At 43.3% G+C, this 27,537-nt stretch overlaps 1 protein-coding gene across 1 annotated transcript in view; it reads left to right on the top strand.

Moving 5' to 3' along the window:
- Positions 1 to 27,537, top strand: part of HEXB (hexosaminidase subunit beta) — a 158,286-nt gene that overhangs the window by 106,678 nt on the left and 24,071 nt on the right. The window contains 11 exon segments of the mRNA XM_030193280.1: positions 975 to 1,136; positions 1,139 to 1,154; positions 1,312 to 1,367; positions 1,370 to 1,397; positions 11,098 to 11,125; positions 11,127 to 11,150; positions 11,152 to 11,172; positions 12,326 to 12,347; positions 12,350 to 12,436; positions 12,439 to 12,462; positions 12,465 to 12,497. Coding sequence (XP_030049140.1) covers positions 975 to 1,136; positions 1,139 to 1,154; positions 1,312 to 1,367; positions 1,370 to 1,397; positions 11,098 to 11,125; positions 11,127 to 11,150; positions 11,152 to 11,172; positions 12,326 to 12,347; positions 12,350 to 12,436; positions 12,439 to 12,462; positions 12,465 to 12,497 — 501 coding nt within the window.

Genomic DNA, 27,537 nt, shown 5'->3' with positions numbered 1-27,537 from the left:
CCAGAGAATGTAGTAAAAGCAGTTAGCGTAGCCGGGTTTAAAAAAGGTTTGGATGGCTTCCTAAATGAAAAGTCCATAGACCATTATTAAAATGAAAATCCACTGCTTATTTCTAGGATAAGCAGCATAAAATGTATTGTACTTTTTTGGGATCTTGCCAAGTACTTGTAACCTGGATTGGCCACTGTTGGAAACAGGATGCTGGGCTTATTGGACCTTCGGTCTGGCCCAGTATGGCAATACTTATGTACTTATAGAAAGGTGAGGCTGTGGAATTGTACCCAGATCTCTCACAAATAACACTAAAAAGGTTTTGACAAGCTCCTGGAGGAAAAGTCTATAAACTGCTATTAAGATAAACATGGAGAAAGCCTCTACTTGGATCGGTAGCTTGGAATCTTGCTATTCTTTGGGATTATGTCAGGTACTTGTGACCTGGATTGGCCACAGTTGGAAGCAGGATACTGGACTAGATCAACCATTGGTCTGACCCTGTATGGCTATTCTTACGTTCATTATATACTTGGGATTCTGGGTTTGAATTAAAGCATTTGAGCGATTCGATCTTGACCAGTTTTCATATTTTAATTATGCTGTATGTTAAGTATTAGAGGACTATAATTTTATGTAGGTAAGAGTCCCTGAAACTATATTGGAGTGGAGGAGTGGCCTAGTGGTTAGAGCAGTGGACTTGACATCACAGCCATTTTATTTTTATTACTCTGTCGTAGAAACTGATACACCTGTCCTGTAGTATGTGTCTACCATAGAAAAAATGGTTGTCTATCTCTGAAGATGGCAAGTATACCAGCAGCTCATGGGATATGTCTGATTTGAATGTGTACCAGGAGCATGCTATGGGAGGCCAGCAGATGGTATGCATTCCAATTCAGCAGCTGGGGCTGAGTAGAGGGCGGTGAGCTGGATAATGGAAACTGAAGTATTTGAGAGTACTGACTGCTTTTTCATACTAGGTCAAGAAAATCTCCTTACTCCATGTTACAATGGAGGGCACCGTAGTGGTACTTATGGACCAATAAATCCTATCTTAAATACAACGTATGACTTCATGATGAGATTTTGGAAAGAAAATTGGTAGCGTATTTCCTGATGACTACATCACCTAGGAGGAGATGAGTGGACTTTTCGTGTTGGTATGTTGTGGGGTTTCTAAAGCGGTTAAATGAGTTTAGATCTAGTACTGTAAGTCTGAATGGAAATTTTAATTTAATGTGTGTGACTTTTTGATTTTTATATTACTAAATAACTGTAAAAGTTTAGTTTACTGATTTTTCCCTCATTCCTTGATAGGAAATCAACCCTGATGTGAAGAAAGTTCATGACGGATCACAGCTTTGGTGAAGATTACGTAAACTAGAATCTTTTTACATTCAAAAGTAAGTTTTGGTTGTACCGTTTCATTCCATCAGCTTCTACTGCTGCCCAATGATAGAGATCTATAATTTATCGTAGGGCTTGTAAGTTTTTTGTTATTATCCACAAATCCCCAAGTAGGAAAAGCAGAGGGTTTGTAAAACCAAAGGCTCCTAAATTGTTTCTGTCTTGTAGCAATTCAATGATATCTGCCTGGAAGGGCAGAAGCTAGATGATTCCAGCAGAAGAGGACTAGAAACATCTTCCCCATGGCTCCTGCAGTTAAGAGGGAGTAGGGGAAGTGGAAGGAAGAGGATTGGTGATGTCGGTACTTGTGGGGCTGAAAGGAGCAATGGTGACTGGAGGGTTTTAGTTGTCACTTGTTGGAACATGAGTAGCAAACTGCTGGGCTGATGGAAAAGAGTTGAGAGGTGATAACCTGAGGGTGAGAAGGAATGAGATTCTTGAGGGGGGGTGGTGAATATTAGAGGATGATATCGAGTACATTTTATACAAATTAGAATTTTGTTTGGCTGAATCAGTTAAGCACTGGAATTTGTTTCCAGAGGATGTGATAGCATAGGTTGGCGTGAAAAGGTTTGAACTGGTGTCTGGAGGAAAAGTTCATAAGTCATTAAGTTAGACCTGTAGAAAGCTAATTAACATGGATTCATGTGTTGTGGCCACGAATTGGCTGCTGTTGAAAACATGATATTGGACTTGATAAACCTTTTGATCTAATCCATTACAGCAATTCTTATGGTCTCTAGGACGGACCAAGGATGTAAATATTTAAAAAGTTAATGTTTACCAACTTTAAATTTTTAATAGTTAACAATATAAAAATTATTATTTCCCCAAAGAGCCCAGTCAAATCTAGTCTTGCCAGCCTGTCTTCCCCTTTTTTTTAATCCATAGAAAAATGTTTGAAATATATCATGAAAACATTGAAATACCTAGTTAGTACACTTGCCTGAAAATAAACACCCAAATGTCCAACTTATAAATTCCCAGGGTGGAAGCCTTGTTTTATACCCAGTACTGCAGGTGGTGAATAGCTGTGTTGCTGAGGTGACATACTCCCTGACCTGAAAGATACAGGCCCTGGGCTTCAAGGGAAGCACGAGTCCTGTATAATATGTAATAGAATAATGGAAACCAGGGACCAGAAACTCATATAGTATCTTCATCTTCTGTAGAAGTACAGTAACTTAGAGAATATTTTTTTCTTTATAGGACACAACACTTGACCAGTGTAGAGTTCTGCTGCTTCCCCAATCTCAAACCTGCGACAGTTGTGTGGGTAAGCAGGAGAAGCGGAAAGGCAACAGATATCTGGTCTCTTGCTGTTGCCTTTTGCTTATCTTGAGGGACTTACCCACCTAGGGGTCCTTTTACTAAGGTGTGCTGAAAAATGGGCTGTGCTAATGTAGGCACATGTTTTGGGCGTGTGCAGATCCATTTTTCAGCGCACCTGTAAAAAAGGTCTTTATTAACATTTTTTTCCGAAAATAGATGTGCAGCAAAATAAAAATTGGTGCGTGTTCATTTTGGGTCTGTGAGACCTCGCCACCCATTGACTTAGTGGTATGGTCTAATGCGATAACTGTGCAGTAATCATCTACGCGTGTAGAATGATGACTACTGCCAGGTTTCTGCCACATGAAAATAATTAATTATTTTCTGGCGTGTGTAGCGGATGTGCGTAAAAAATGAAATTTCTGCCCCAGGTCATGCAGTAGCCAGGTGATAACTCCAAATTGACGTGCGTTGGGCACATGTAGGCGCCTACGTGGCTTAGTAAAAGGGCCCCCTAATCCTTTTTTTTTTATTTATTTATTTAAATTTTCCAATATATCACCACATAAAGTGAATATGCAATCGGCATTATTTAACATTAGGAAACAAAAATGATAAGTATATATCTTTACAGCCCATTTGTCCACAAGTTAAAGAAATTTGATTCCAAGATTAAGGAAATTAAACAGAAAAAAAAATACAAAAATTAATAATCAATAGATGCTTCCTCTGGTTCAGACCCCAGCCTGCTAAATTAGGGAAGGTTTACTATGTTCACATCAACTCTTGCATCGATAAACTCTTTCAACTGTTTTGGATCTACAAACTGAAAATGTTTACCCTCAAGCATCACATTACAAAAACAAGGAAATCGCAAAACAAAATTTGCTCCCAATGCCACCACCCTGGGGCGAAGTTCCAAAAAGGCCCTTCGTCTCATCTGTGTAGGCCGTGAGAGATCTGGAAAGATACGAACCTTTGAGCCCAAAAACAGATTTTCTAAGTGTCTCAATGAAAGCCGTAGTACGGCATTCCTATCAGGCTCCAACGCAAAAATGGCAAGCAGAGTTAACCTCTGAGTAACTATTTCTAATGAGCTTTCTAGGAATGAGGTAAGATTCATTTCCTCCCCTATTACAGGGGGGTTTCCCACCACCACTCCAGTACTCCGGATGTAATAAGCCCATGTAATGGGAGGGAGTGAGTCCTTGTCCATTCCCAGGATGTCCACCAAATATTTTTTAACCATCTCCAAAGGAGAAATTAACGGCGATTTGGGAAAATTAAGAAACCTAAGGTTAAGCCTTTTAATCTGATTTTCAAGGTATTCAAGTCGTTTATGTAGGAAATTATTGTCTTTAACCAAAGCTGTTTCTATAGATCTCATTTCTTGAATTTTGATATCCACACGTTCCAATTTCAGGGTTTACTGTGCAGTCACTTGTGCTTGAAGCAGGGCAGCCTCAGAAAGAACTTCAATATCGGAAGAATTCTGCTTTAAAGTAGTTTGCATAGAGGTTTGGATATTGTAAACCATATCCCATAGTGACTCCAGCGTCACAATTGCTGGTCTAATCACTCCACTAGCCACAGGAGGAGATTGAGGTAGACTATCAGCCCGAGCTAACTTGGAAACAATAGCTTGAGGCAATACCTTTGAAGCCTGTTGTAGTAATGTTTCCCGAAGTTGAGAATCTATCTCCGTTGCTGCAGTCACACCCTCAGACAGGACCAGCTGAGCCACTTCGGCGTCTGTCTCTGTTTGAACAGCCAGCAACTCTCTTCCAGGCTGGGGAGGTGCAATTCGCTCCACAGGGCTCAAGGAAGCCCCGTTTCCACTCTCAATCGACTCCGAAGGGCCGAGAGCTGCAGTGGGGGTCGAAGTTCCCTGAGGATCCGGTTGCTGCCTGGGAAATTGCAGGGTTGTTTGTTTCATCGTCGAGGAGGTCACAGGAACCGAGGGAAATTCCTTTACCTTCCCCCTCCGCTTCCCCATGGTTAACGAGGCTACAGAGGCACCGAGAGAAACTCACAAACACAGCAGCCTCCAGGAGCAAACACAGGTGCGTCTACTCACAGCGCCATCTTGGAATCCCCCCTAATCCTTTAATAAGGTTCAAAGTGGAATAACAAAAGAAATTAGTGGTACAATAGCAAGGAATTAAAATCTAATATAATTATCACTAGAACAAAAAGCAAAACCTGTTACAAAAATTTAAGGAATAAATATGATTTCACCAACTTTTGAAACAGGGTGGGTAGGTGGGGGGCATATACTTTGTCATTTGTTTCTGCTGAATGTGGTAATGACACCAGTGACTTCAAAACTTATCAAATTTCAGATGTTGCAGCATCTGTTAAGGTACCTGAGAACAGGATATAATACAAGCATATGCAGTCTGCTTATAGAAATTGTGAGCCATCAAGTCCCAGCAGGAAAGGTTTTCTTCTTTTTAAAAAGTAAGGTTATTTACCTGTAACAAGGGTTTTTGGTGTACAGCAGGATAAGTAAGCCACACAATGGTGATGTTATGTAATGGTGCATGCCATGAACAGTAATTCTCCTAGAGTACAGAAAAGCCTAGAAGGTAGAGAGCTGCATGGGAACGTGGATAGCAGGAATCCCAGCGGTGATCCCCTCTAGGTCCACAGGGATCCTATAGGGATGGACCCAGGTCCTGCAGGGTTCCTGTGGAAGTGTAGGTGAGCCTTCCCCCCCCCCCCCCCAAAGCCTTGGGGTGCCCTCCTTGAACAGTGCATCCTGGTGGTCTAGTGGCTTCTTAGGGGCAGGAAAGAACCCTGCTGCTGCCGCATCATCAGAATGGTTCCTGAGAAATCAAGCGGCGACCTCACAAGACTTCCGCTTGTAGGATTGTGAAAAAGGTAATTGAGATTAGTAGAACTGGAGTGGACTTAGCAAACAAGATGAATGGATAGCTTGTTTCTTCTGCCTAATGCAAACATTGATATGAAACAAGTCCAAATTTTCTTTTATTGTACCTGTGTTGGGGCTATAGATCTCAGAGCTTGTTTTAGTGACCGTGGCTCCCAAGTAACAGATAGTTTGGGTAGGCAGAGTGGTGTACACTTAAGCAACATGTAGCCACGTAGTCTGTACTCATGCAGATGAATCTGCCCCAGACAGAACAAGTGAAGAATTTTAGTGCTGTGATTTACAACCAGAGTTAAAGGCAGATTACAGAGGGGGGCATGTTCCTCCAAGTGGACCAGCAACTTTGTGTGCTGGTGACTTACAAGTAAGTGAAAACTCCTTGGTGAAACTGAGTAAAGCGAGTAGTAGTACTTGAACTATGAGTGCCTCATGGCTAGATATTTTGAGAAGAGAAAAATAATGGCCTTTAAAACTCTTGATATATTTAAAGTTTGTTTCAGTCCCGAGATATTTTGGGGTCCATAAAATAGATTTTGGAAGCCCTGATTTAGACACCATCTGGGAGATGCAGCTTAGATCTCCATCCAGAGTTTAGAAGACCTGCTTATGAGAACAAGCCTATTTTTGACAAACCATACATCTTTTACATACCATTATTCTAGTAATACATACAGATTTCAATTTTAATTAATAAAAGGTTTGACTCCTTTTGTTAGGTGACTAGTGTGAACAGCTTTGCAGGAATGGCCCTTATGGTCCTTTACTGTACTGTGAAGCTTCTTGTAATACTGGTTCATTAATATACAAATGATTAGCAGGCATATTTTTCAGGGAAACATAAAAAATGATGGGAGCTAAAAAAAAAAAACTATGGGCCCAATATTCAGCCTGCAGTATCGGAGCAGAAACCTGGCTCTGCCCTGATGACTCTGCTTCAGTCGCAGCCCTCTGCCATGGTGGTTATCTTTTTTCACATACTCCTCGCCCTACTGGTCGCGGGGGCGGTGTTGGACTACTTCTCTCTCCCTCCTCCAGATCTCAACCCCTTCTTCCACCTCAATCTCACTGTTTTTCCTCCTTGAAGTCCACTCTATCCGCCTTTTCTCTCCTCTGCCTCTTCGAATAGTGGTCATTATCGTCCCCCTGATAAGTCCCTTTCATCCTTTCTCAGTGACTTTGATGCCTGGCTTGCCTTCTTCCATGATCCTTCCTCCCCCTCTCTCATCCTTGGTGACTTTAATATTCCTGCTAATGATCCTGCCAACTCTTATATTTCCAAGTTACTCGCTTTAACATCCTCCTTTAATCTCCAACTATGCTCCACCTCCCCCACTCATCAAAATGGTCACTGTCTTGATCTCATCTTCTCCTCCAACTGTTCACCCTCTAGTTTCCTTGCCTCTGATCTTCCCCTCTCTGATCACCATCTTATAACTTTCACACTTAAATCTCCTCCCTCCCAGTCCCGTCCTATTATATCTAATTTATCTAGGAATCTTCACGATATTGACCCTTCATCTCTATCCTCCCATGTTTCAAACCTCCTCTCTACTGTGGCACCATCCACGTCTGTCAACGAGGCTGTTTCTTCTTACAACAATACTCTATCCTCTGCCTTAGACACTCTTGCACCTTTGATGACCCGCCCTATAAGGCGCACAAAACCCCAACCTTGGCTGACTTCTAATATCCGCTACCTACGTTCCTGTACCCGCTCCGCCGAACGCCTCTGGCGGAAATCTCGGGCCCTTGCTGATTTCCTACACTTTAAGTTCATGCTGACCTCCTTCCAATCTGCTCTTTTACGCGCCAAACAGGATTATTATATCCAACTGACCAACTCTCTTGGCTCTAACCCTCGACTTCTCTTCACCATATTGAACTCTCTCCTCAAGGTGCCCCCTCCCCCAACTCCCCCTTCATTATCTCCTCAGACCCTTGCTGAATTCTTTCACGACAAGGTTCATACTACCCCTAACCTAACTTGAATTCTCTACCTCGCCACCTCTCCCTCCACTAGTCCATTCCCCTCTCTCTCCTTCCCTTCATTCTTTTTCCTCCTTTCCTGAAGTTACTATAGAGGAAACTACACTTCTCCTTTCTTCCTCAAAATGTACCACCTGTTCCTCTGATCCCATTCCCACCCACCTTCTTAATGCCATCTCACCTGCTTTTATTCCTTTTATCTGTCACATTCTCAACCTCTCACTTTCCACTGCAACTGTCCCTACTGCCTTTAAACATGCTGTGGTCACACCTCTCCTTAAGAAGCCTTCACTCGACCCTACTTGTCCCTCTAATTACCGACCCATCTCCCTCCTCCCTTTTCTCTCCAAATTACTTGAGCGTGCTGTTCATCGTCGCTGCCTTGATTTTCTCTCCTCACATGCTATTCTTGACCCACTACAATCTGGTTTTCGCCCTCTCCACTCAACCGAAACTGCTCTTACTAAAGTCTCCAATGACCTATTACTAGCTAAATCCAGAGGTCTCTATTCCATCCTCATTCTTCTTGATCTTTCCGCTGCTTTTGACACTGTCGATCACAGCATACTCCTTGATATCCTGTCCTCACTTGGATTCCAGGGCTCTGTCCTTTCCTGGTTCTCTTCCTACCTCTCCCTCCGCACCTTTAGTGTTCACTCTGGTGGATCCTCTTCTACTTCTATCCCTCTGCCTGTCGGCGTACCTCAGGGTTCTGTTCTTGGTCCCCTCCTCTTTTCTATCTACACTTCTTCCCTTGGTTCATTAATCTCATCCCATGGCTTTTCCTACCATCTCTATGCTGATGACTCCCAAATCTACCTTTCTACCCCCGATATCTCACCTTGCATCCAAACCAAAGTTTCAGCGTGCTTGTCTGACATTGCTATCTGGATGTCTCAACGCCACCTGAAATTAAACATGACCAAAACCGAACTTCTCATTTTTCCCCCCAAACCCACCTCCCCACTCCCCCCGTTTTCTATTTCTGTTGATGGCTCTCTCATTCTCCCTGTCTCCTCGGCTCGAAACCTTGGGGTCATCTTTGACTCTTCTCTCGCCTTCTCTGCTCACATCCAGCAGACTGCCAAGACCTGTTGTTTCTTTCTTTACAACATCCGTAAAATCCGCCCCTTTCTTTCCGAGCACTCTACCAAAACCCTCATCCACACCCTTGTCACCTCTCGTTTAGACTACTGCAATCTGCTTTTTGCTGGCCTCCCACTTAGTCACCTCTCCCCTCTCCAATCGGTTCAAAACTCTGCTGCCCGTCTCGTCTTCCGCCAGGGTCGCTTTACTCATACTACCCCTCAAGACCCTTCACTGGCTCCCTATCCGTTTTCGCATCCTGTTCAAACTTCTTCTACTAACCTATAAATGTACTCAATCTGCTGCTCCCCAGTATCTCTCCACACTCATCGTTCCCTACACCCCTTCCCGTGCACTCCGCTCCATGGATAAATCCTTCTTATCTGTTCCCTTCTCCACTACTGCCAACTCCAGACTTCGCACCTTCTGTCTCGCTGCACCCTACGCCTGGAATAAACTTCCTGAGCCCCTACGTCTTGCCCCTTCCTTGGCCACCTTTAAATCTAGACTGAAAGCCCACCTCTTTAACATTGCTTTTGATTCGTATCCACTTGTAACCACCTGCCTCCACCTACCCTCCTCCTTCCTGTACACAATAATTGATTTGATTTGCTTACTTTATTTTTTGTCTATTAGATTGTAAGCTCTTTGAGCAGGGACTGTCTTTCTTCTATGTTTGTGCAGCGCTGCGTATGCCTTGTAGCGCTATAGAAATGCTAAATAGTAGTAGTAGGAGCTGCTCACAGCTGCAGGTTAAACTGACTCCACATGTTCAATACTCCTGGCATTGAATATCCGGATATCAGCAGTCACCTGGAAGTTAACCAGGCTCCAGCCAATATTCAGGCCAGTGCCCAGTTAAATTTAGTTCAGGCCAGTGCCCAGGTAAATTTAGTTCATAAAGTTAGGACAGCCTTTTTGCTGTCCTAACATTTTGCAGTTACTTAGCCAGTTAGTGGACTGAAAATTGCGGTTAACTGGCTGTAGGCACTCCACCCACGGCCCATCCCTAACCTAACCAGTCACGACAGTGGTTCCCAAATCTGGTCCTAGACACACCCCAGCCAGTCAGGTTTTCAGTATATCCACAATGAATATTCATGAGAGAGATTTGCATTCAGTGGAGGATATCCTGAAAACCTGACTGGCTGGGGTGCCTCCAGGACCAGGCTTGGGAACCACTTGGTTAGGAAATGGCTGTTTAGCGGCAATATTTAGTAGCACTGACCTGTTAAGTTTCACTGAATATCAGGGCCTCTGTGGGGTTTAACTACCCTGTTTTGATGGAATCTAGTATAAGGTGAGCTGAAGTGATCGCACGCATCCTAACTTCCTTCTTAAGGTGGTGTCAGAGTTCTACCTTAACCAGTCAGTTGTCTTGCCAACTTTCTTCCCAAAACCTCATGCCCATTCTGGTGAAAGTGCACTTCATTCCTTGGACTGCAAGCAGCCTTCTATTTGGATCAGACACCCATAGACAATCCACCTAATTTTTGTTTCATTTGACCCAAATAGGATGGGTACAGCCACTGGTAAATGCACCCAATTGGCTAGCATATTGCACCATCTCCTCTTATGCCCAGACTGAACTGACTCTTGAAGGCTATGTCACGGCTCACAATATCAGAACCATAGCTGTGGCGGTAGCCCACTAGAAGTCAGCCTCCATGGAAGATAAGTGCAAGGCTGCAACATAGTCTTGGGTACAGACAGTCATCCATCTCATTACTGCCTTGAGTAGAGATACCCAACGTGACAATCAGTTTGGTAGGACTCTTCTGCAGACTTATTGTGGTGTCTAGAATCCTCCACCCTCCTTGGGATACCATTTTATTCTGTTCCGCGCTGCACCTCCACAACTAGTTTGTATATAAGTTAAGGTTAATTGGATTCAAGTTAGTCTTGCCATTGTGAGACTGTTTTCCTAGTAGTGATTTTGGTGAGCCTGGTAGCTAGGAATTCCAAATGTAAGGATACTGCTGTCTTTGCTTGTCCTTGGAGAAAGCGAGTTACCTGTAGCAGGTGTTCTTTGAGGACAGCAGTACAGTATCGTTTTACCTCTCCCACTTCCCCTTGGAGTTGGATTCTGTTATTTTAGCTATTTTTTATTACTGAGGGTCCTGCATTCGTGCATCAGGCAGGAAGGCACTTGCGTGTGCAGGTTGGTCTGCTGCCAAAAGCCTCCTAGAGAGCGCACTGTGCAGCGTCCACACCAGACCTCATCAAGTTGATGTCACCCAAGTGTAAGGTTACCTGTCCTGCTGTCCTTGGAGACTATCTACTACAGTGAGAAATTTTGCTTTCTGTCATTTGTAAGTTCAGTACGTTGGCCCTAAGTCTTAGCTATTCCTCTTATTTACTGTCACTGTCATAATTTTCCTCAGGGGCAGTTTTTTCCAGTTGGGTTATTTTTGCACAGCCATGATAATAATGAACCTCACTCCTTTTCTCCTTTGTAGCATCTTGGATATTGTTTCATCTTTCAACAAAGGGGTACATCGTCTGGCAGAAGGGTCTTTGATAATGGAGTCAAGGTAGAATGATCTGCATGTGGTTTGATCTGCATGAATTAAATGTGTGTCCATTCTGAGACTATTAACATTTGCTGTGATTGAAGGTATAATGCTTCTTAACTTACTAACGTTGTCATGCTTCATTTGTCAGTATATTTTAGTACATATTAAATAATATGAATGTGTTCACCAAAATTTTAGGAAAGGAATGTTAGAGACTGGTCGGTAGTTTTCGAGCTTGTCCTGGTTGAGTGAGCTTTTTCAGTAGGGGGCCAACCGCAGCTCTTTTTAGTGTTGTTGGCACTGCCCTTCCTCAAGAGAGGTGTTAACGGTTTTTGTGGCTCTTTCAATGAGGCCTTTGCTCACTATAGACCTAACTTTTCATAACATGTTTTTTTCCCCCCTTTCTATCCTGCATGTCTTGTGACTCTGTGGGCACTGTCAGGGCCTCCATAACACCAAAGGGCTTGCATTGAGCATGCTTAGGATTAAGGTGCTTTCTGATGACACAGAGGAGACTTGTTATTTTTATGACAATTTTTGAGAGTGGTTGAGATATTAAAACACATTTCTTGTCAAAGGCCTTGGGGGCTCATTTTCAAAGCACTTAGACTTACAAAGTTCCATAGGTTACTATTCAACTTTGTAAGTCTAAGTGCTCTGAAAATACGCCTCCTGGTGTCCTTTATCCTAAAATAGGATGAGTCCTCTTCTAGTAGTAGTAAGACAATTTTGTCTTCTAGCTGTAGTGCTTTTAAGTGTACACAAATGACCAGAACAAGCAGGTAAACAGAAAAGAAAGCAAAAGCATTTTTCTAAACTACACAATGTAGGTTCTAAAATGGTCTAGTTTTCTTGTGAGATGTCAGATGCAGTCTGAGGATCCACAGTGCTGCATGGGTTTGAGGCCTGAAAAGTGTTGAGACTTTTTATTTTTGTTTATTTTGAGTGATTTAAAGATCTGGAATGTATACCTGAGTTACCCCTTATGATTGTTATGCCTAAGAATCACATCCCTTTGCACAATACACATATTTAATGATCATAAATTGTGGTGGATGGTTTGCTTTCATTTAGTCTAAGTGAAACACTTGGATATTGATAGTTTTTGTTTTTGCATACTGTAAAAACAGTAATTTAATTTTGAAATTTATTTAGATTATAATCTTTCTAGATTAAACAAGACACAGTAGTTGAGTGTGGAAGGATGCAAAGTTGAATGAAGAACTACATAACGTAACAGCAGCTGGGTTCACAACTATCCTGGCAGCACCTTGGTATCTAGATTTATTAGCTATGCCCAGGATTGGCAGAATACTACAAAGTTGAGCTTCTGAGTTTCAATGGTTTGTTTTTAATTGCTTTTAAGTGTTTTCTCTATAGTATGCTTTGGAGGAAGGGCAAATAGATTGTGAAACGATAACACTGACAGTTTGCTATGGCAAATTCATAGGCTAGTTTGAAAGGCTACTGCAGTTAACTTTAAATTCTTTTGATTTCACAGTGAAACTTTGCAACTTATAACAAATCATCTCAACAGAGCCTAGCTAAATGCTGTATAGCATTAGAGTACCAGATTCCTACAGCAGTTCAGCAGTAGATTTTGCAGCAAGGGTTGGAAACTCTTAATCTATGTTAACTCTCTATGGCTGCACATTGCCTATGCAATCAGTTTTATTCAAAACTCAGTCTTAAATTTCACCAGACATTCTAAGACTTATTTTCCTTCTGTATCAATTTTTTAAACTTCCTCATTGACTTCCTCTGCTGTGTTCTTTGTCCTGTTTACCTTGCTCACTACTCCTTCCCCTTTTTTGTTTCTCTTCAGAGATTTGTTACTTTCATATGCCTCCACACCTCTGCTCTATCCTTTTTTTTTTTCCCTAGTGGTTCTCCGAGGACAAGCAGGCTATTATTCTCACAAGTGGGTAGACTCTGTCCCGCGTCGCCCGGCCTGGCAATATTACCATAGAAAAAAAACTAGAGCATTTAGGAGCACGAGCTGTGCTCCAGCACACATGCATGAGTGCCTTCTCGCCCACCGCGCTCAGTTTCGCTCGAGGAGCAGCTGCTTTTAGTGGTGGCTCCTCACATGCCCGGTCACAGTGTTTCTTTGTTTTTTGAGTGCCTTTGGCGTTTTTTCTACCTGCTCCCTTTTGTCTGTCTTTCTTTTTTTTAATTTTTTTTAAATCCTTAAATTTTTAGTTTTTACCCCACATATAAGTTTCCTTTATTTTCGACACAGGCCATTTTCAGGTGTGCCCAGTCAGGCTTCTTTCTTTTGTGCCTTTTCCCCTTTTTTTTGTCAGACACCATCGAGTCTTTTGATTTGGCTGGTGCGGTTTTTCCTTCCATGTCCACGAAGACTCCCAGTGGCTTCAAGCATTGTACTATGTGCAGCCGGACCATCTCGGGGAAAGATACCCATTCTTGGTACCTTCAGTGTCTTGGGCCCGACCATAGCCTTGCCAACTGTGTCCTCTGCCTTCATTTGAAAAAGGACACAGGTTTCTCGAGAGGCTCAACACGCAAAGATGTTTGGAGTCTGGTCCGGTTCCTCGACGATGTTGAGCATCACACTGACATCAGGAGCCCAGGTAGGGATGGCTGCTTCGAGACCCTGTGACACTGGGAGCAGTGAGGCATCAAGTTGGTCTCCATCTGTCTCGAGGCCTTCTGCTATGCAGGCCCCCCGGGACCATCCATTGTTGGACACAGCCCCAAGGATTTGACGTCGTCCTCAGGAGCATGGGTGAAGTGCATCAGGCCAAGGCCAAGAAGCACTGATACTGATCTCCTTCGATGCATGGTGCCAGGAGCTCTGGGGCACCAAGGGATTCGGCGTCCAAAAAGCGTCGATGCCGGGAGGACCGCTCCCCTCCCCTTAGAGTTGGCTGTTTGCATGTTTTTGTATTAAACTGAAGCAGTTTGTTCATGTGGTGGGCGGGAAAGCACTCACACTCTGGAGCACAGCTCATGCTCCTAAATTATCTAGTTTTTTTTCTATGGCAATATTGCTGGGCCAGGCAACGCGGGACGGCGTCTACCCACTTGTGAGAATAAGAAGCCTGCTGTCCTCGGAGAATACCAGCTACAGGTAAGTATTTTCGCTTTAGTGCATCAGATTTTGATCCTAGGAACTGGGTTCAATTACCACTGCAGCTCCTTGTGACCCTCCATTGCCCCAAGTACAAATAAGTACCTGTATATACTATTTTTTTCATTTTTTGGATTTTGCTCACACCTTTTTCAGTAGTAGCTCAAGATGAATTACATTCAGGTACACTGAATATTTCTCTGTCCCAGGAGGGTTCACAGTCTAAGTTTGTACCTGAGGCAATGGTGTAAACCTCTTTGAATATAATTGCAAAAAATTCACAGAAAGGTGGTATATCACGTCCCAGTTCCTCCCCCCCCCCCCCCTCCCCATTTCTTGTCTGGCTTTTACCACATCCATTCTGTTATTTCCACTTTTGCTTGATGGTCTTTCCTGCAGCTTCTTCTCTTAATCCATTCAGCCCTGAATCACTGCTATCTCTGTGCCACCTACTAATCCTGAGACTCTGCTGATGGAAGCAGGTACCCCAGTTACTGAGTTGTGCAGTGCTAGTCCTAACTCTTCTTGCTTAGCACCCATCTTGTTAGATGTAACCAGCATTGCTACTGCTGTTTACTAAGATGAATGTATAGGGGGTGTCACATTGAGAGGGGCATGGGCGGGTCAGGGGCATTCACTATAGATGCATGCAGTATTACTGAAATCGGGGAATCCCCATCTAATTTATGCACAAGGATTTACACCAGTTTCAGTGGGTGTAAATCCTTGCACCCAAAGTTCAGCATGGATCCTGGCGCTATGTACTATTCTATAATGGGTGCCCAACTTGATGCACATTTTGTTCCCTTTGCCAAAATTGGTCCTTTGCATATAATGTTGACATATTTATATGTTTATTAGTTCAGATGTTCCTGAGGGTGGGTTTGGAATAGGAATAGAGAATCCCCTTATGTGCATACTTTTATAATTCAATTGCTTAAATGTTGCCCCTGATATGTGTCAGTTTAGAATCTCTACAGTTACCAACTTTATTGATGATTTAGATTTTTAACAGGTTGTTTTGTATTTTACATTTTTAAAATTTTAATATTTATTGAACTTCTCAAGATTAATAGTCACAATAAAGATATTGTAACAAACACTATTCACAATAGATCAAATGAAATAAAAAAATGCACAACAAAAAAATAATAATATTCCAATTCGTCCACCATCTGCCTCTGGCTGGTAGCCACACACGTTCACTCCACTGTGCAACCATACTAGCCAGTTCTAGTGCATGACCATGCCAGCCAATTCTTGCAACTGTAAGCAAGAAGATAGCTCTGGCCTAGGCATTGGACAGCTGAGGGGGCTACTAGGTTCACAATGCGCTCACTACCTTAGTGGGGAACTTTTGTTTGGAGACGTTTTGGCACAGTTGATTAGAGACCTAGGGAACTCCTAGTCTCACATTGCCTGAGGACACATCTCATGGTTATTTCACTTCCACTCAGTATTGTCTTAGGTTTCATGAGTCCAAGTGCTATGGCTCAGGCAACTCTAACTTTCAGGGTTCCCACTTCAGCAAAGACGTCACCTTTCAAGCTGAGAGGAAGAACTGGGTTTCAACTCCAGGTCTACCTATACTGTCCACACCTCCCAATGTTGGGGTCTCGGTTCACTCCTTGAGTTTCATAATGGCAGGACACCTTTCCAGGTTCCATGAGGAATGGGTTTAAAAAAAACCAAAACTAAATTTCCTCAGTCCAATGTGTCTTGGAAATACTGATGCATAGCTACAAATTAGGGTTCTCCCATTCCACTGCCGTTCCTTTCTGGGAATCTCCATGCAGGTTCCAGCCCTCATAGGCCATTAAGCCACCCTACAACCACTTATTCAAGTCTGTCCCCAGGTGCAATGGGAGAACAGGAGGTTCTATGGACCTCTCAGTCACCCGCGTGTTAAAAGTTCACCTTTTCACAAAGTGAGCGTTGCAGTCTGTATTAATTGCATTGCGACTTTTGAGTTTCTGTGCTCCCTGGATCTCAAGGATGTGTGCTTTCATGTTCCCATTTCACCTTCACACAGTACATTATTGTAATTTCTTATCCTTGGAGAACATTATCTATGCCTATCCATGTCATTCAGCCTTTCCGCTCACCAAGGATGTCTTTTTCAAGGTTGTGGTGGTGATGGGCAGACTTCGCCAGGATGAGTTGCAGGTTCATCTATACCTCGCGATTGGCTGTTTGCGACTCCTCTTATCTGAGAGTCTGCAAGTTTCATCCAAGATGGCTCTTTTCTTCGGTCCTTTCGATTGGTGTTCCATTCAGCAAGAGTTTGGTTGTTCTCAACATAATCTTGAAGTGTCTTGGTGTGCTTTTGACATAGCCTTAGGGAAGATGTTTCTTCCTGTTGCTGTTCAGCAAGTATTAACACCCCAGTCAGGTTCTACTTTCCCTACCAGGCCCTGGTCTCCATGGCCTGACATTTTCCTTGGGTCAGATTACACATCAGACCACTTCAGGGGTTCCTTCTTGGCTGTTGGTAGGGAGGCGGGGATAGTGCTGGGAAGACTTATACAGTCTGTGCTAGAGCCGATGGTGGGAAGTGGGACTGGTGGTTGGGAGGCGGGGATAGTGCTGGGCAGACTTGTACGGTCTGTGCCAGAGCCGGTGGTTGGGAGGCGAGGATAGAGCTGGGCAGACTTATACGGTCTGTGCCAGAGCCAGTGGTTGGGAGGCGGGGATAGTGCTGGGCAGACTTATACGGTCTGTGCCCTGAAGAGCACAGGTACAAATCAAAGTAGGGTATATACAAAAAGTAGCACATATGAGTTATCTTGTTGGGCAGACTGGATGGACCGTGCAGGTCTTTTTCTGCCGTCATCTACTATGTTACTATCTATTTTGGACCCTCTCAACCAAATTCAGCCTTAACTAGTGGAGTCGGCACAGCCTTCCTTTCACAATTCAGAAGTTCTCTCTCCCTGCAGGCAGCTATCTGCAGCTCATATGCTGCTAGGGCCTGCCTTTGCTAGGTGCAACAGGTTGTGGATTGCTTCCAGGAATCCAAAAGTCTCCCTCTTCCTGAATTGCCAGCTGTGGATATGGGGCTGGCATATTTGGCAGATTCCTGGTTTGACTGGCTTCATGAGTTGCCCAAATATCTTTGGTCACAGTCCGTCGTTTGCTGGGTTTGCGCCACTGTCAGCAGATGCAGCTTCAAACAGCTGTTAATTAAGCTCCCTTTTAAGAGCACGCTGTTTGTTGAGGATTTATCAGTTGCTGGAAGGTCTGGGTGACTGAGACTCGCGGTCTTCCTGTGGACGTGTCTCAACATTCTTTCCTTTCAGGTCAGGCTTGCCCTCTTTGGAAGCTACCAGGTGCTATCATCTGGGGCAGGCTAGTTTTTCATTAGAGATCCAGGTTTTGGCCAGTGGGGTTTCGGAACTCCAGACTTGGATTTCTCCTGTCTTTCTTCCTGAGGTGGTTTCTGCCTTTCATCTCAATTTACCTTTGTCTTCCTGCTTGATTGACGTTCGCCATGTTCTCCACTTTTTGGAACTCACCAACGTGTTCTGTTGGTCAGCTCATTTGTTCATACTTTGCTCAGGACCTTTACAGGTAATGCAGCTTCCCAAGCCTCACTCGATCACAGGGGCTATCATGTCCGTGTATTTACTAGCACTTCAGGCCAGATGCCGGGAGCCTTCTTCCTGAGCTGTCACAACTTTCTGGGCAGAAGCCCATCTGTTCTCTCTGAAAAATATATGTAAGGTGGAGAACAAGGTCTTTCTTCCATACCTTCTCCAGACGCTGCCGTTTGGGTGTCTCCGCTCGGCTGTATCTTTTGGAGTATTGGTGCTATCTGTGGGAACTTTAGGTTCCCACACTACTTAAGGACTGCTTTGCTACATCCCACAAGTCTCTGGCTTCATCTGCTGCTGACGCTAAGGAATGAAAAATTTATGTCTTACCTGATAATTTTCTTTCCTTTAGTCACAGCAGATTAATCTAGAGGCCCATCCTGTTTTTGTGGCGGTTCCTAATGGTTAGTTCTCTCTGTTGGAACGTGTTGCTGCATTTCTATATTTTAGACAGACTGTTGTATTTGGTTTACGTGTTGGCAGATCTTGGTTTATGCCTTTTCCCTATGGGGAAGGAGACATGCTAATTCTGTTTTCCTTCTGCTTTGTTATGAGAAATACTGATTGACCAGGGAGCATTCCTTCCTATAAGGCAGTGCTGTTCAACGCTCTCTATCTCCATCTGCTGGTAGATGGTCACAACCCACAAGTATCTGGATTTATCTGCTGCAACCAAAGGAAAGAAAATTGTCTGGTAAGACATCTTTTGTTAAAGCAAATAGGAGGAAATATTTTTTCACTTAAAAAATATTTAAGCTCTGGAACTCATTGCCGGAGTGGTAACAGCGGTTACCATTTAAGATTTGGACAAGTTCCTGGAGGAAAAGGCCATAGTCTGTTATTGAGATAGGCATGGGGGAAGCCACTGGTTGCCCCGGGATTGGTAACATGGAGTGTTGCTGCCAGGTACTTGTGACCTGGGTTGGCCACTGCTGGAAGCAGGGTACTGGGCTTGATGGACCATTGGTCTGACCCAGTATGGTTATTCTTATGTTCTTAAGCTAGCAACTGAGAGAAGGAAGGCAACAAGTGAAGCCGGAAGAAACTGATAGTACCTGGGATAGGGGGCAGAGTGGGCTGCTATCTTGTTTGCAGAATTTCTCTGCAGAAATGCATGTATCTAGAGGCTAATGCTGAATATGTTCAGAATATGGATTCTGAACTTCCAAGTGACAGATGTTGAGAGATGTGTGCTAGTTTGTCTTCTCACCAGGACCAGTAATCAATGGGTGTACCATACTTTTTCTTTTCATGACTGTGTTGATTTACAGTGGTACCTCTGTTTTCGTTGATAATCCGTCCGAAAACAATCAATGAAAACCGAAACAGACGAAAACCGAGGCAATTATTTCCATAAGAATCAATGTAAATCCAATTAATTTGTTCTAGACACTCCAAAATACATACCAAAAACATATTTTATAGAGAATAAATATAGTCCCATAATGGAGCTAAAGGGAAAGGGTTAATTAGCAAGGGAAAATGAGATTTGAGCACATGTGATTTTATCTTGCATGCGTTGCGTTAGACGCGCGGGGTGATGGTCACACAATGAGAAACAATGCCACAATGAGCAGGAGAATGCGTGGGTTGCCCTTTGTTTTCGCAAATTAGCAGTGAAAACCGAGGCAACCAATGAAATCCGAGACAAATTTTTCACTGAAAAAATCAACGAAAACCGAAACCAACGATAACCGAAGTCAACGAAAACCGAGGTTTCACTGTAAGCTTGTCAGTATTTTATTTAAGGTGTGATGAATGTTATTGGCAGTACATGAATGAGGAAAATGGGGAGACTCCTGCGCTCTGAGCTTATACATAGAACTCTGTGGCCTTCAGAATGGTTACTACTGTAAAATGAGTGCAGGCTGGTTTGTGGTATGATTTCAGGTCACATCCAATGTTGTGGGATTAGTGTGGCAGTGTCTGTTGTGCCCATACTAGCAGCAAACATAGGTGCTGACTCTGTGGGTGCTCGAGCACCCCCCCAGTATTTTGGGACACAACCAGAACGCATCGGAGCTACGGCTGTCGGCCCTGGCAGCAATATTGTATTTGCAGTTCCCCGAGTTCCCGCTTAGCCCAAAGCTTAAAAGAAAACCAACCAGAGCTGATGTCTGCAGCTAGCGACAGCGCAGCCAATAGAAAAAGGGCAATAAACAGAACACAATCTTCCTTTCCCAGCCACCCACCCGCTCCCTTCTGTGCTTACCCGCGTGCCTGACTCTCTACCTCCCTGACTGCAAATGAAGAGAAACCGCATGTGGGGCCATAGAGCTGTGCGCACCACTGCTGCCTCTGTGGTTGGGCCTCCTCAAACAGCAACTTACATCATATGGGGTAAGACTGGCAGCAGTGCCAGCGTTCAATAGCTCCGCATACAGTATCTCTTTATTTGCAGTCAGGAGGCAGTAACTTGAGCAAATTGGTAAGCAAAGCGGGTGGGCAATGGGGTGGAGAAACTCGCAGGTGGAGGTGCCCATGAGTGAGTGAGTGTCCAGAGTGGGGAGGAAAAAGAGTGATGGGGTAATGCTGGAGGTGGAGAATAGGAGGTGGGTGAAGACAGGGGGGTGAAGATGGATAGTGAGGTAAAGGGAGAAAGAGACAAGAGCAATGCTGGATAGTGAGGGAGGAGAGGGGCAATGCTGGATGGTGGGGGGAGAGAGGGGGGCAATGTTGGATGGTGGAGGAAGAGGGCAGCTCTGGATGGTGAGGGGAGAGAGAGACAGAGGGGGCAATGTTGGACGAGTGTGATGATGGAATTGCGGAAGAAAGAGACAATGGTGGTCTGGTGGGAGGCAAGACAGACAGTGGGACATGTTGGATTGGGGCAGAAAGAGACAGAGAGATATCCCAGATGGCCAAGGAAGAGAGAGAGTGAAATACAGAGGGGTGATGTTGGATAGGGAGGGGGAAAAACAGAGAGGAGATGTTGCATGGCCAGCACAAGAGAGAGAGGATGGGAGATGATGCATGGTGGAGGAAGAGGGACAGGAGATCTTTGAATGCAAACTAGACATTTTTCTTTTGTGGCAGCAGGCGGAGGAAGAACATTGGGTTGTGTTCAGCACCCCCAATCATTTGAAAAGTTGGCTCCTATGGCAGCAAACATTTGGAGTTTGTTTCCTTGGACTGAAAACTGGTGCTGAATTCAGTTGCACTGAACTCTACTTCATTAAAATATTGATTTTTTTTTTTTTTTTTTTTTACCTAGGGGTTTTTTGGTACAAAAAATATAAACATCTTTGTCAGGGTTAAGGGCTACATGGGAGAAATTTTAGTGCATTGCATATGAGATACTAGAGCAACTTTCTTTCATACCTTTGTGGTCCAAGTAATACTGTAAACAAGTCTTGATAAGCAAACGTTGGCATGGAATTGAGTTAAGTATTTGGAGGAGAAACCTAGAGAGAGCAATAGGCGAAGAACCTGGATAGCTGCTCAGATTGTAAGCCCATTGAACCAGGGAAATAACTATGGTACCTGAACTGTAAACTTCCTAGAGCTTGGGTTTGGAAAGACAGACAATTACAAGTATATTAATGAACTAAAACTTCCGTTCTGCTTTTTTTCTCTTTTTTTTTTTTTGGGGGGGGGGGAGATTAGAGAGGCATTTCAAGCTTGCCAGTGGAGTATAGTATATCAAGTATGTAATAAACATAGTTATACCATGGTTAGATCAAATGGTGGGAGCATAAACAGATGTATTGATTACTAATATGGGTGTTTTTAGCCCTCAAAAGCCCATTTCAAACATTTTGGATCTCTTGGCCAAACTACCAGTGTGACTGGGACAGTTCTTCCTATTCTGACATACAAACCATTTCTATAGAGGAAATAAAGCAGTAGTAGGCCAAAATCTTGTTTCATTGAGCTTTAAAAAGTTTATGATTGCAGCAGATTACAATTCAAAAATTGGAGATTGCATTAGACTTGCTGCAGCAAAGACCAGCTTTTTATTTAAAATAACTGTAGATATATTCTCACCTGCTTTAATTTAGTGTGCATGCATTGCTGTGTATCAATTTACTAAAAGCATGCTTATCAGCAAATAGCAAATGGGGATTTCTTAAGCAGGCTGTATAATAAGTGTGTAGAGGGACTAAACTGTTCCAAAAGCTCACAACTTCTTGACTGTGCCTGTTGAATAGCTCTTTCAATGATTTGTCTAGCTTCCAACTTCAATTAATCATAAAGCAAATGATCAAATTTTCATTGATTTTATTTCTTCATAACCGTAATGTAGAGTTCCAGTAGCCATATTCCTGGAGAGCCAGGATCATTAGAAACTCAAAATAACAGAATATAAAGAGCCCAAGGCCCATCTGGTCATCTTTTTCCCTTCCGTTTGCATGAAATACTACAGATGCCACTTGAACTCTGGCTTCATGTTAGTTCCCCCCCCCCCCCCACCCCTGCAAGCTTATGTTCTTTTGCGCATTTATGATCTGATCTGATCATCTTTCATATTCTCTCCCATTCCCCTAACAGACATTCTCCAAGGACAATAGGTCTTCCTATTCTCACGGGTGAGGGATGTCATCCAGATGGAGCCCGGTGCGGATGCTATCTAAAAGTGTAGAATTTTCTAGCAGTGTCTCACCACACATGCACTGATGCCTTCCCACCTGACAATGGAGCGCAGGTCCTCTAGTCTTTGTTTTTCTGTGGAGCTGAGAGGACACGCTTTGTGTTCTCTCCCTCACGTCGTGCTCTCAGTTTTTCAGTGAGTACCTTCCCATGCAACTGTTTTTCTGTTTTTTCCCTCTTCGGTTACCTTCCTGCTACTTTTTTTTTAGTTCTTTTTAAGCATTTTTAGGTTTCCTTTCTTTTTCATGAGTGGCTGCAAGGTTAGGCCACAGCCCCTTCCTCAATTTGAACACCCCCCTTTTTCGCGGTTCAAGGTTTGAGGAGTTTAATTTAGCTGAGATTCTTATTTTGATGTCCAAGAAGGCCCCCAGTGGCTTCAATCAATGTGCCAAGTGAAGGTGTGTGATTTCTATCACTGACCCACACAATTAGTGCATCGGGTGCCTTGGGCCAAAGCATGACCCCTCTGTTTGTGATCTCTGTTTGCATATGCAGGTGGGAACCCAGAGGGTACGATTGGCGCAAATGGAGTATCTCACGTAAGTATTGCCATACTGGGACAGATGAAGGTCAATCAAGCCCAGCATCCTGTTTCCAACAGTGGCCAATCCAGGTTACAAATACCTGGCAAGATCCCAAAACAGTACAATACATTGTATGCTGCTTATCCTAGAAATAATACAAAAAATAAAATGGGAATGGCTCTGCTTTGTCTAATTGATCTTTGTAGAAATACACAACGTTTGAAAGACAAAGCAAATTATTACAACAGAGAGATATTTATTATTGAAGGCGTCTCATATCATCACAAAGACATATTTATGTCATACTTCTTTCAAGCTTGCATGCTTGTGACTTTGTATAATCATAGACCACCTCCAGCCAACCAGTAGTGCACATTATCTGCTTATAATGAAAACCACAGTGTCCATATAATCGTGTGCTTGCTCAAATAAATATTTTTTTTAAAGAATTTTTTGTGCGCTACTGTTCAAAAATGTAGGCACTGTTGAAATAAATTTACTTGTGGTACAGAAAATCAACTTATCTTAATGTCTCTGGTCATTGCAAGCCATGTTTCAATCTTCTTAGGCTTATCGCATTTCCAGAGTTCAGTTTGTCAAACATTCATGAAGTCTCCGGTATCGTAAGCCCGACAGGACCCTGTTTCGCGGTCAACTGCTTTCTCAAGGGCATGTGTCTCTGAAATACGGAGAACAAAACATTACCATCAACATACTCTTGATTTCTGCATACCTTGTACATGAGAACGGCAACTGGTCTCACTTCAACAGCATCTGATACCGGTACATAACCAGTCAAAATGGCGCTGGCGTTCTTGTTTTAAAACCATCAGGCCCCGCCTATTTAATTATTACGTCACAGTCAGCTGTTTGATTAAAAGAAACAGTTCCATTGGAGATACGTATTAAGTCCATGAGGCTCTACCGTATTCAGACGATAGATCCACTGAGCTTCTTTTTGTAATAGCAATCTATCAATGTTGCCACCGCGGGCATTTGGAATAATGCAATCTATAACCATACACCTTAATGCCTCACTAGAGTGTTGTTGTTTGATGCAGTGTTGTACAAGTGGAGCTCCAATGTTGTTAGCAGCTATTCTCGATCTGTGCTCAACCATTCTAGCATTAAGTGACCTATTTGATTTACCAATGTATACCTTACCATAGGGACATCTGATGTAGTAAATATGTGTTGTACGACAGGTAGTTTGATGTCTAAGCTGGTATATCTGACCATTATGGCAGAAATTTGACGCTTCTATAGATAGAGCACATGTTTTGCATCCATTTTTATTACATTTTGTATGACTAACATGTCTAGTATCGTCAGTTGCTACAGTTGAAGGTAAATCAGCCGGCTTAAAATTTCACTGAGGTTACGTGCTCGAGAGAAAGCCATTCTTATTCGGAAATTCTCAAAAATGGGATGAGCTCGCATAATGTCCCAATGTATATATATGTGTATATGTATGTATGTATATATGTGTGTATATATATATATATGTGTGTGTATATGTATATGTGTATGTGTATATGTGTATGTATGTGTGTATGTGTATATATATATATATGTATGTGTGTATGTGTATATATATATATATGTATGTATATGTATATGTGTATATATATATATATATGTACGTATGTATATATATGTACGTGTGTGTGTGTGTGTGTATATATATATATATATATATATATATATATGTACATAAAAGAGCATATATAAGAAAATATATATATAAAATATATATATGTAATGCAACAATTGTATGACAGTGCATATAAACATATATATAAAAGCATGATAAAATCTGACATCACATAACAGCAAAGCAAGGGCACTGATATAGGTTATGAACTTCAATACAAATATGTATAAATGAGATAATAAAAGGGCACATACCTAATTTGAAACCTTCGTAAAGGGGCAACTATAAAAAAAGTGAACATGGACACAATCAAATAATACTCTGCTACCAAAAATGAGGAATGGGGTAGTATGTATAGAACTTGAGGTAAAATAAAAGATTTAAATGCAGGGCGGCGGCACGAACAGAAAGGAGGGCTGTCGGGGAGCTGAGGGTGAGCAGGTGAGTTGGCCCTGGGGAAAAAGGTGCCGGTACAAAAAAAGCACTGATACCTAACACTCTATTTTGCTTTCTTAACCGCCGCCGCACACTGAGCAGAGGGTTTTAATGTATCATCAACGATGATATCTAGATGCCTTTCCTGGTCGGTGGAACCTTGAATTACGTAGCTATAGTTCGGGTTCCTGTTTCCCACATGCATCACTTTGCAGTTGCTCACATTAAACGTCATCTGCCATTTGGATGCCCAGTGTCCCAGTCTCGTAAGGTCCTCTTATAATTTTTCACAATCCTCTTGCGATTTAACAACTTTGAATAACTCTGTGTCATCAGCAAATTTAATTACCTCACTAGTTACTCCCATCTCTAGATAATTTATAAATATGTTAAAAAGCAGCGGGCCCAGCACAGACCCATGGGGAACCCCACTATCTACCCTTCTCCATTGAGAAAACTGGCCATTTAACCCTACTCTCTGTTTTCTATCTTTTAACCAGTTTTTAATCTACAATAGAACACTACCTCCTATCCCATGACTCCAAAATTTCCTCTGGAGTCTTTCATGTCAAATGCCTTTTGAAAATCTAGATACACAATATCGACTGACTCACCTTTATCCATATGTTTCTGCACCCCTTCAAAGAAATGTAATAGATTGGTGAGGCAAGATTTACCTTCACTAAATCCATGTTGGCTTTGTTTCATTAATCCATGCTTTTGAATATGCTCTATAATTTTATTCTTTATAATAGTCTCTACCATTTTGCTCGGCACCAACGTCAGGCTCACTGGTCTATAATTTCCTGGATCACCTCTGGAACTTTTTTTTTTTTTTTTAATCTGTGTTACATTGGCCACCCGCCAATCTTCTGGTACCATGCATGATTTTAATGATGCAAATTACATATTACTAACAATAGTTCTGCAAGTACATTTTTCAATTCTATCAGTAGTCTGGGATGAATGCCATCCGATCCAGGCAATTTGCTACTCTTCAATTTGTCAAATTGTGCCATTACATCTATTTGGCTCTTCGAAGGCCAGCCCGTTTTCGGCACCAGCGGCATCAACCTCCGTGGCTGCTCTGACATTGGCATCCATTGAGAGTGCACCAGCATCAAATGGGTTTCCACCTGCCTCAACACCATTTGGCCTCGATACCAGGCGCTGTTAGCAGGCCCCGGGACCAGTCAACATTTGACATGACACAGAGGAAACGGTCAAATTCAGTGGTGTCCTCTTTGGTACCAGGGGACCGAACTTCTAAGGATCAAGGGAAGCCCAAGTAGCATAAGCATCGGTCTTCCTCAATGCACGGTGCTGGGAGCACCGAGGCATCGAATTTTCCAATACCCGAGATGCACCAGCATCAGGAGGACCACTCCCCCTCCATGGAAGTGGTGCTAGTATGCCTGTCATCAAGTAGCCAGGTCCCACCTTCTCAGACTGCCTCCCCGGTTCTCATGCCTTTTCTGATACCTGCCTTTTGATGAGCGGTTCCGGAGCATGCTCCAAGAGGAGATGGTGCAGTTGCTGCAGGGTGCTCCCGCTTTGACATCAAGGACACTTGCATCCCCAGCTGAACAGCCCTAGGCCCTCTCTGAGGATCCGATGCCAGCACTCAGATTCTTGATGCTGAAGCCTGGGCTTGCAGTACCCCCTCCTACATAGGGGAAGGAAGCTTTCCCAGAATCTGATGGAAGGACTGCACCTCGAAGCTCTTTGGAGCGTGGACATCGTTCCACTTGGTCAAGGCCAGTGCAGACTCAATCCCCTGATCCTCAGTATGAGGAGGAGTTTGATCGGTACTGCTCTTGGGACTCAGATGAGGATCCACATTACTTTTTAGAGGAGGAGTCATATGGAATCCTATCTGAACCTTACCTCAAGAGATGAAAATCTCCGCCTGAGGCGCTCTTTCACTAGTTTTGTGACTGTGAGCTGTCCCATTGGAGACAGAGGAGGAGCCGAGGTCACAGATGCTGTTTGTTCAGAGCTAAAAGTCTCCTCCTAAGGAAGGAGTCACTGTGCCATTGCACCCTATCCTTAAGGGTGCACTATTGAACTGAGAATATCCCCTCACAATGCAAGTTGTGCCCAAGAAGGTGGATATGCAGTACCGTATCCAGAAGGCTCCAGGATTTGAGATGGCCCAGCTGCCTCACCACTCCATGATAGTCGAATGCGCTCTCAAATGGGCCAAGAGTTCTCGGTCTTATGCCTCGGCGCCCCCAGGGGTGAGAGGCCAGATTTTTGGATTTGTTTGGGAGGAAGACTTTTCAGGCCTCGCTGCTCGTTTCTTACATACAGTCCTACCAGCTCTACATGAGAGTGTGCTTGGAGTCTCTGATAAAACAGTGCATGTAGCCTGTGTTCGAAGCAGGTGGCTGAACTTCACCAGTTGGCCAACAAGGTATTACCTGGCCAGGGGCACCTCTGATACTTTTGATGTTGCGTCCATGCTCTCTGCTATGGGTGTGGGGATGAGCA

Source organism: Microcaecilia unicolor, chromosome 2, assembly GCF_901765095.1.
Source record: "Microcaecilia unicolor chromosome 2, aMicUni1.1, whole genome shotgun sequence".
NCBI classification, from domain to species: Eukaryota; Metazoa; Chordata; class Amphibia; order Gymnophiona; family Siphonopidae; genus Microcaecilia; species Microcaecilia unicolor.
The sequence above is the reverse complement of the archived record's forward strand: the minus strand, read 5'-3'. Positions and strand labels throughout refer to the sequence as shown.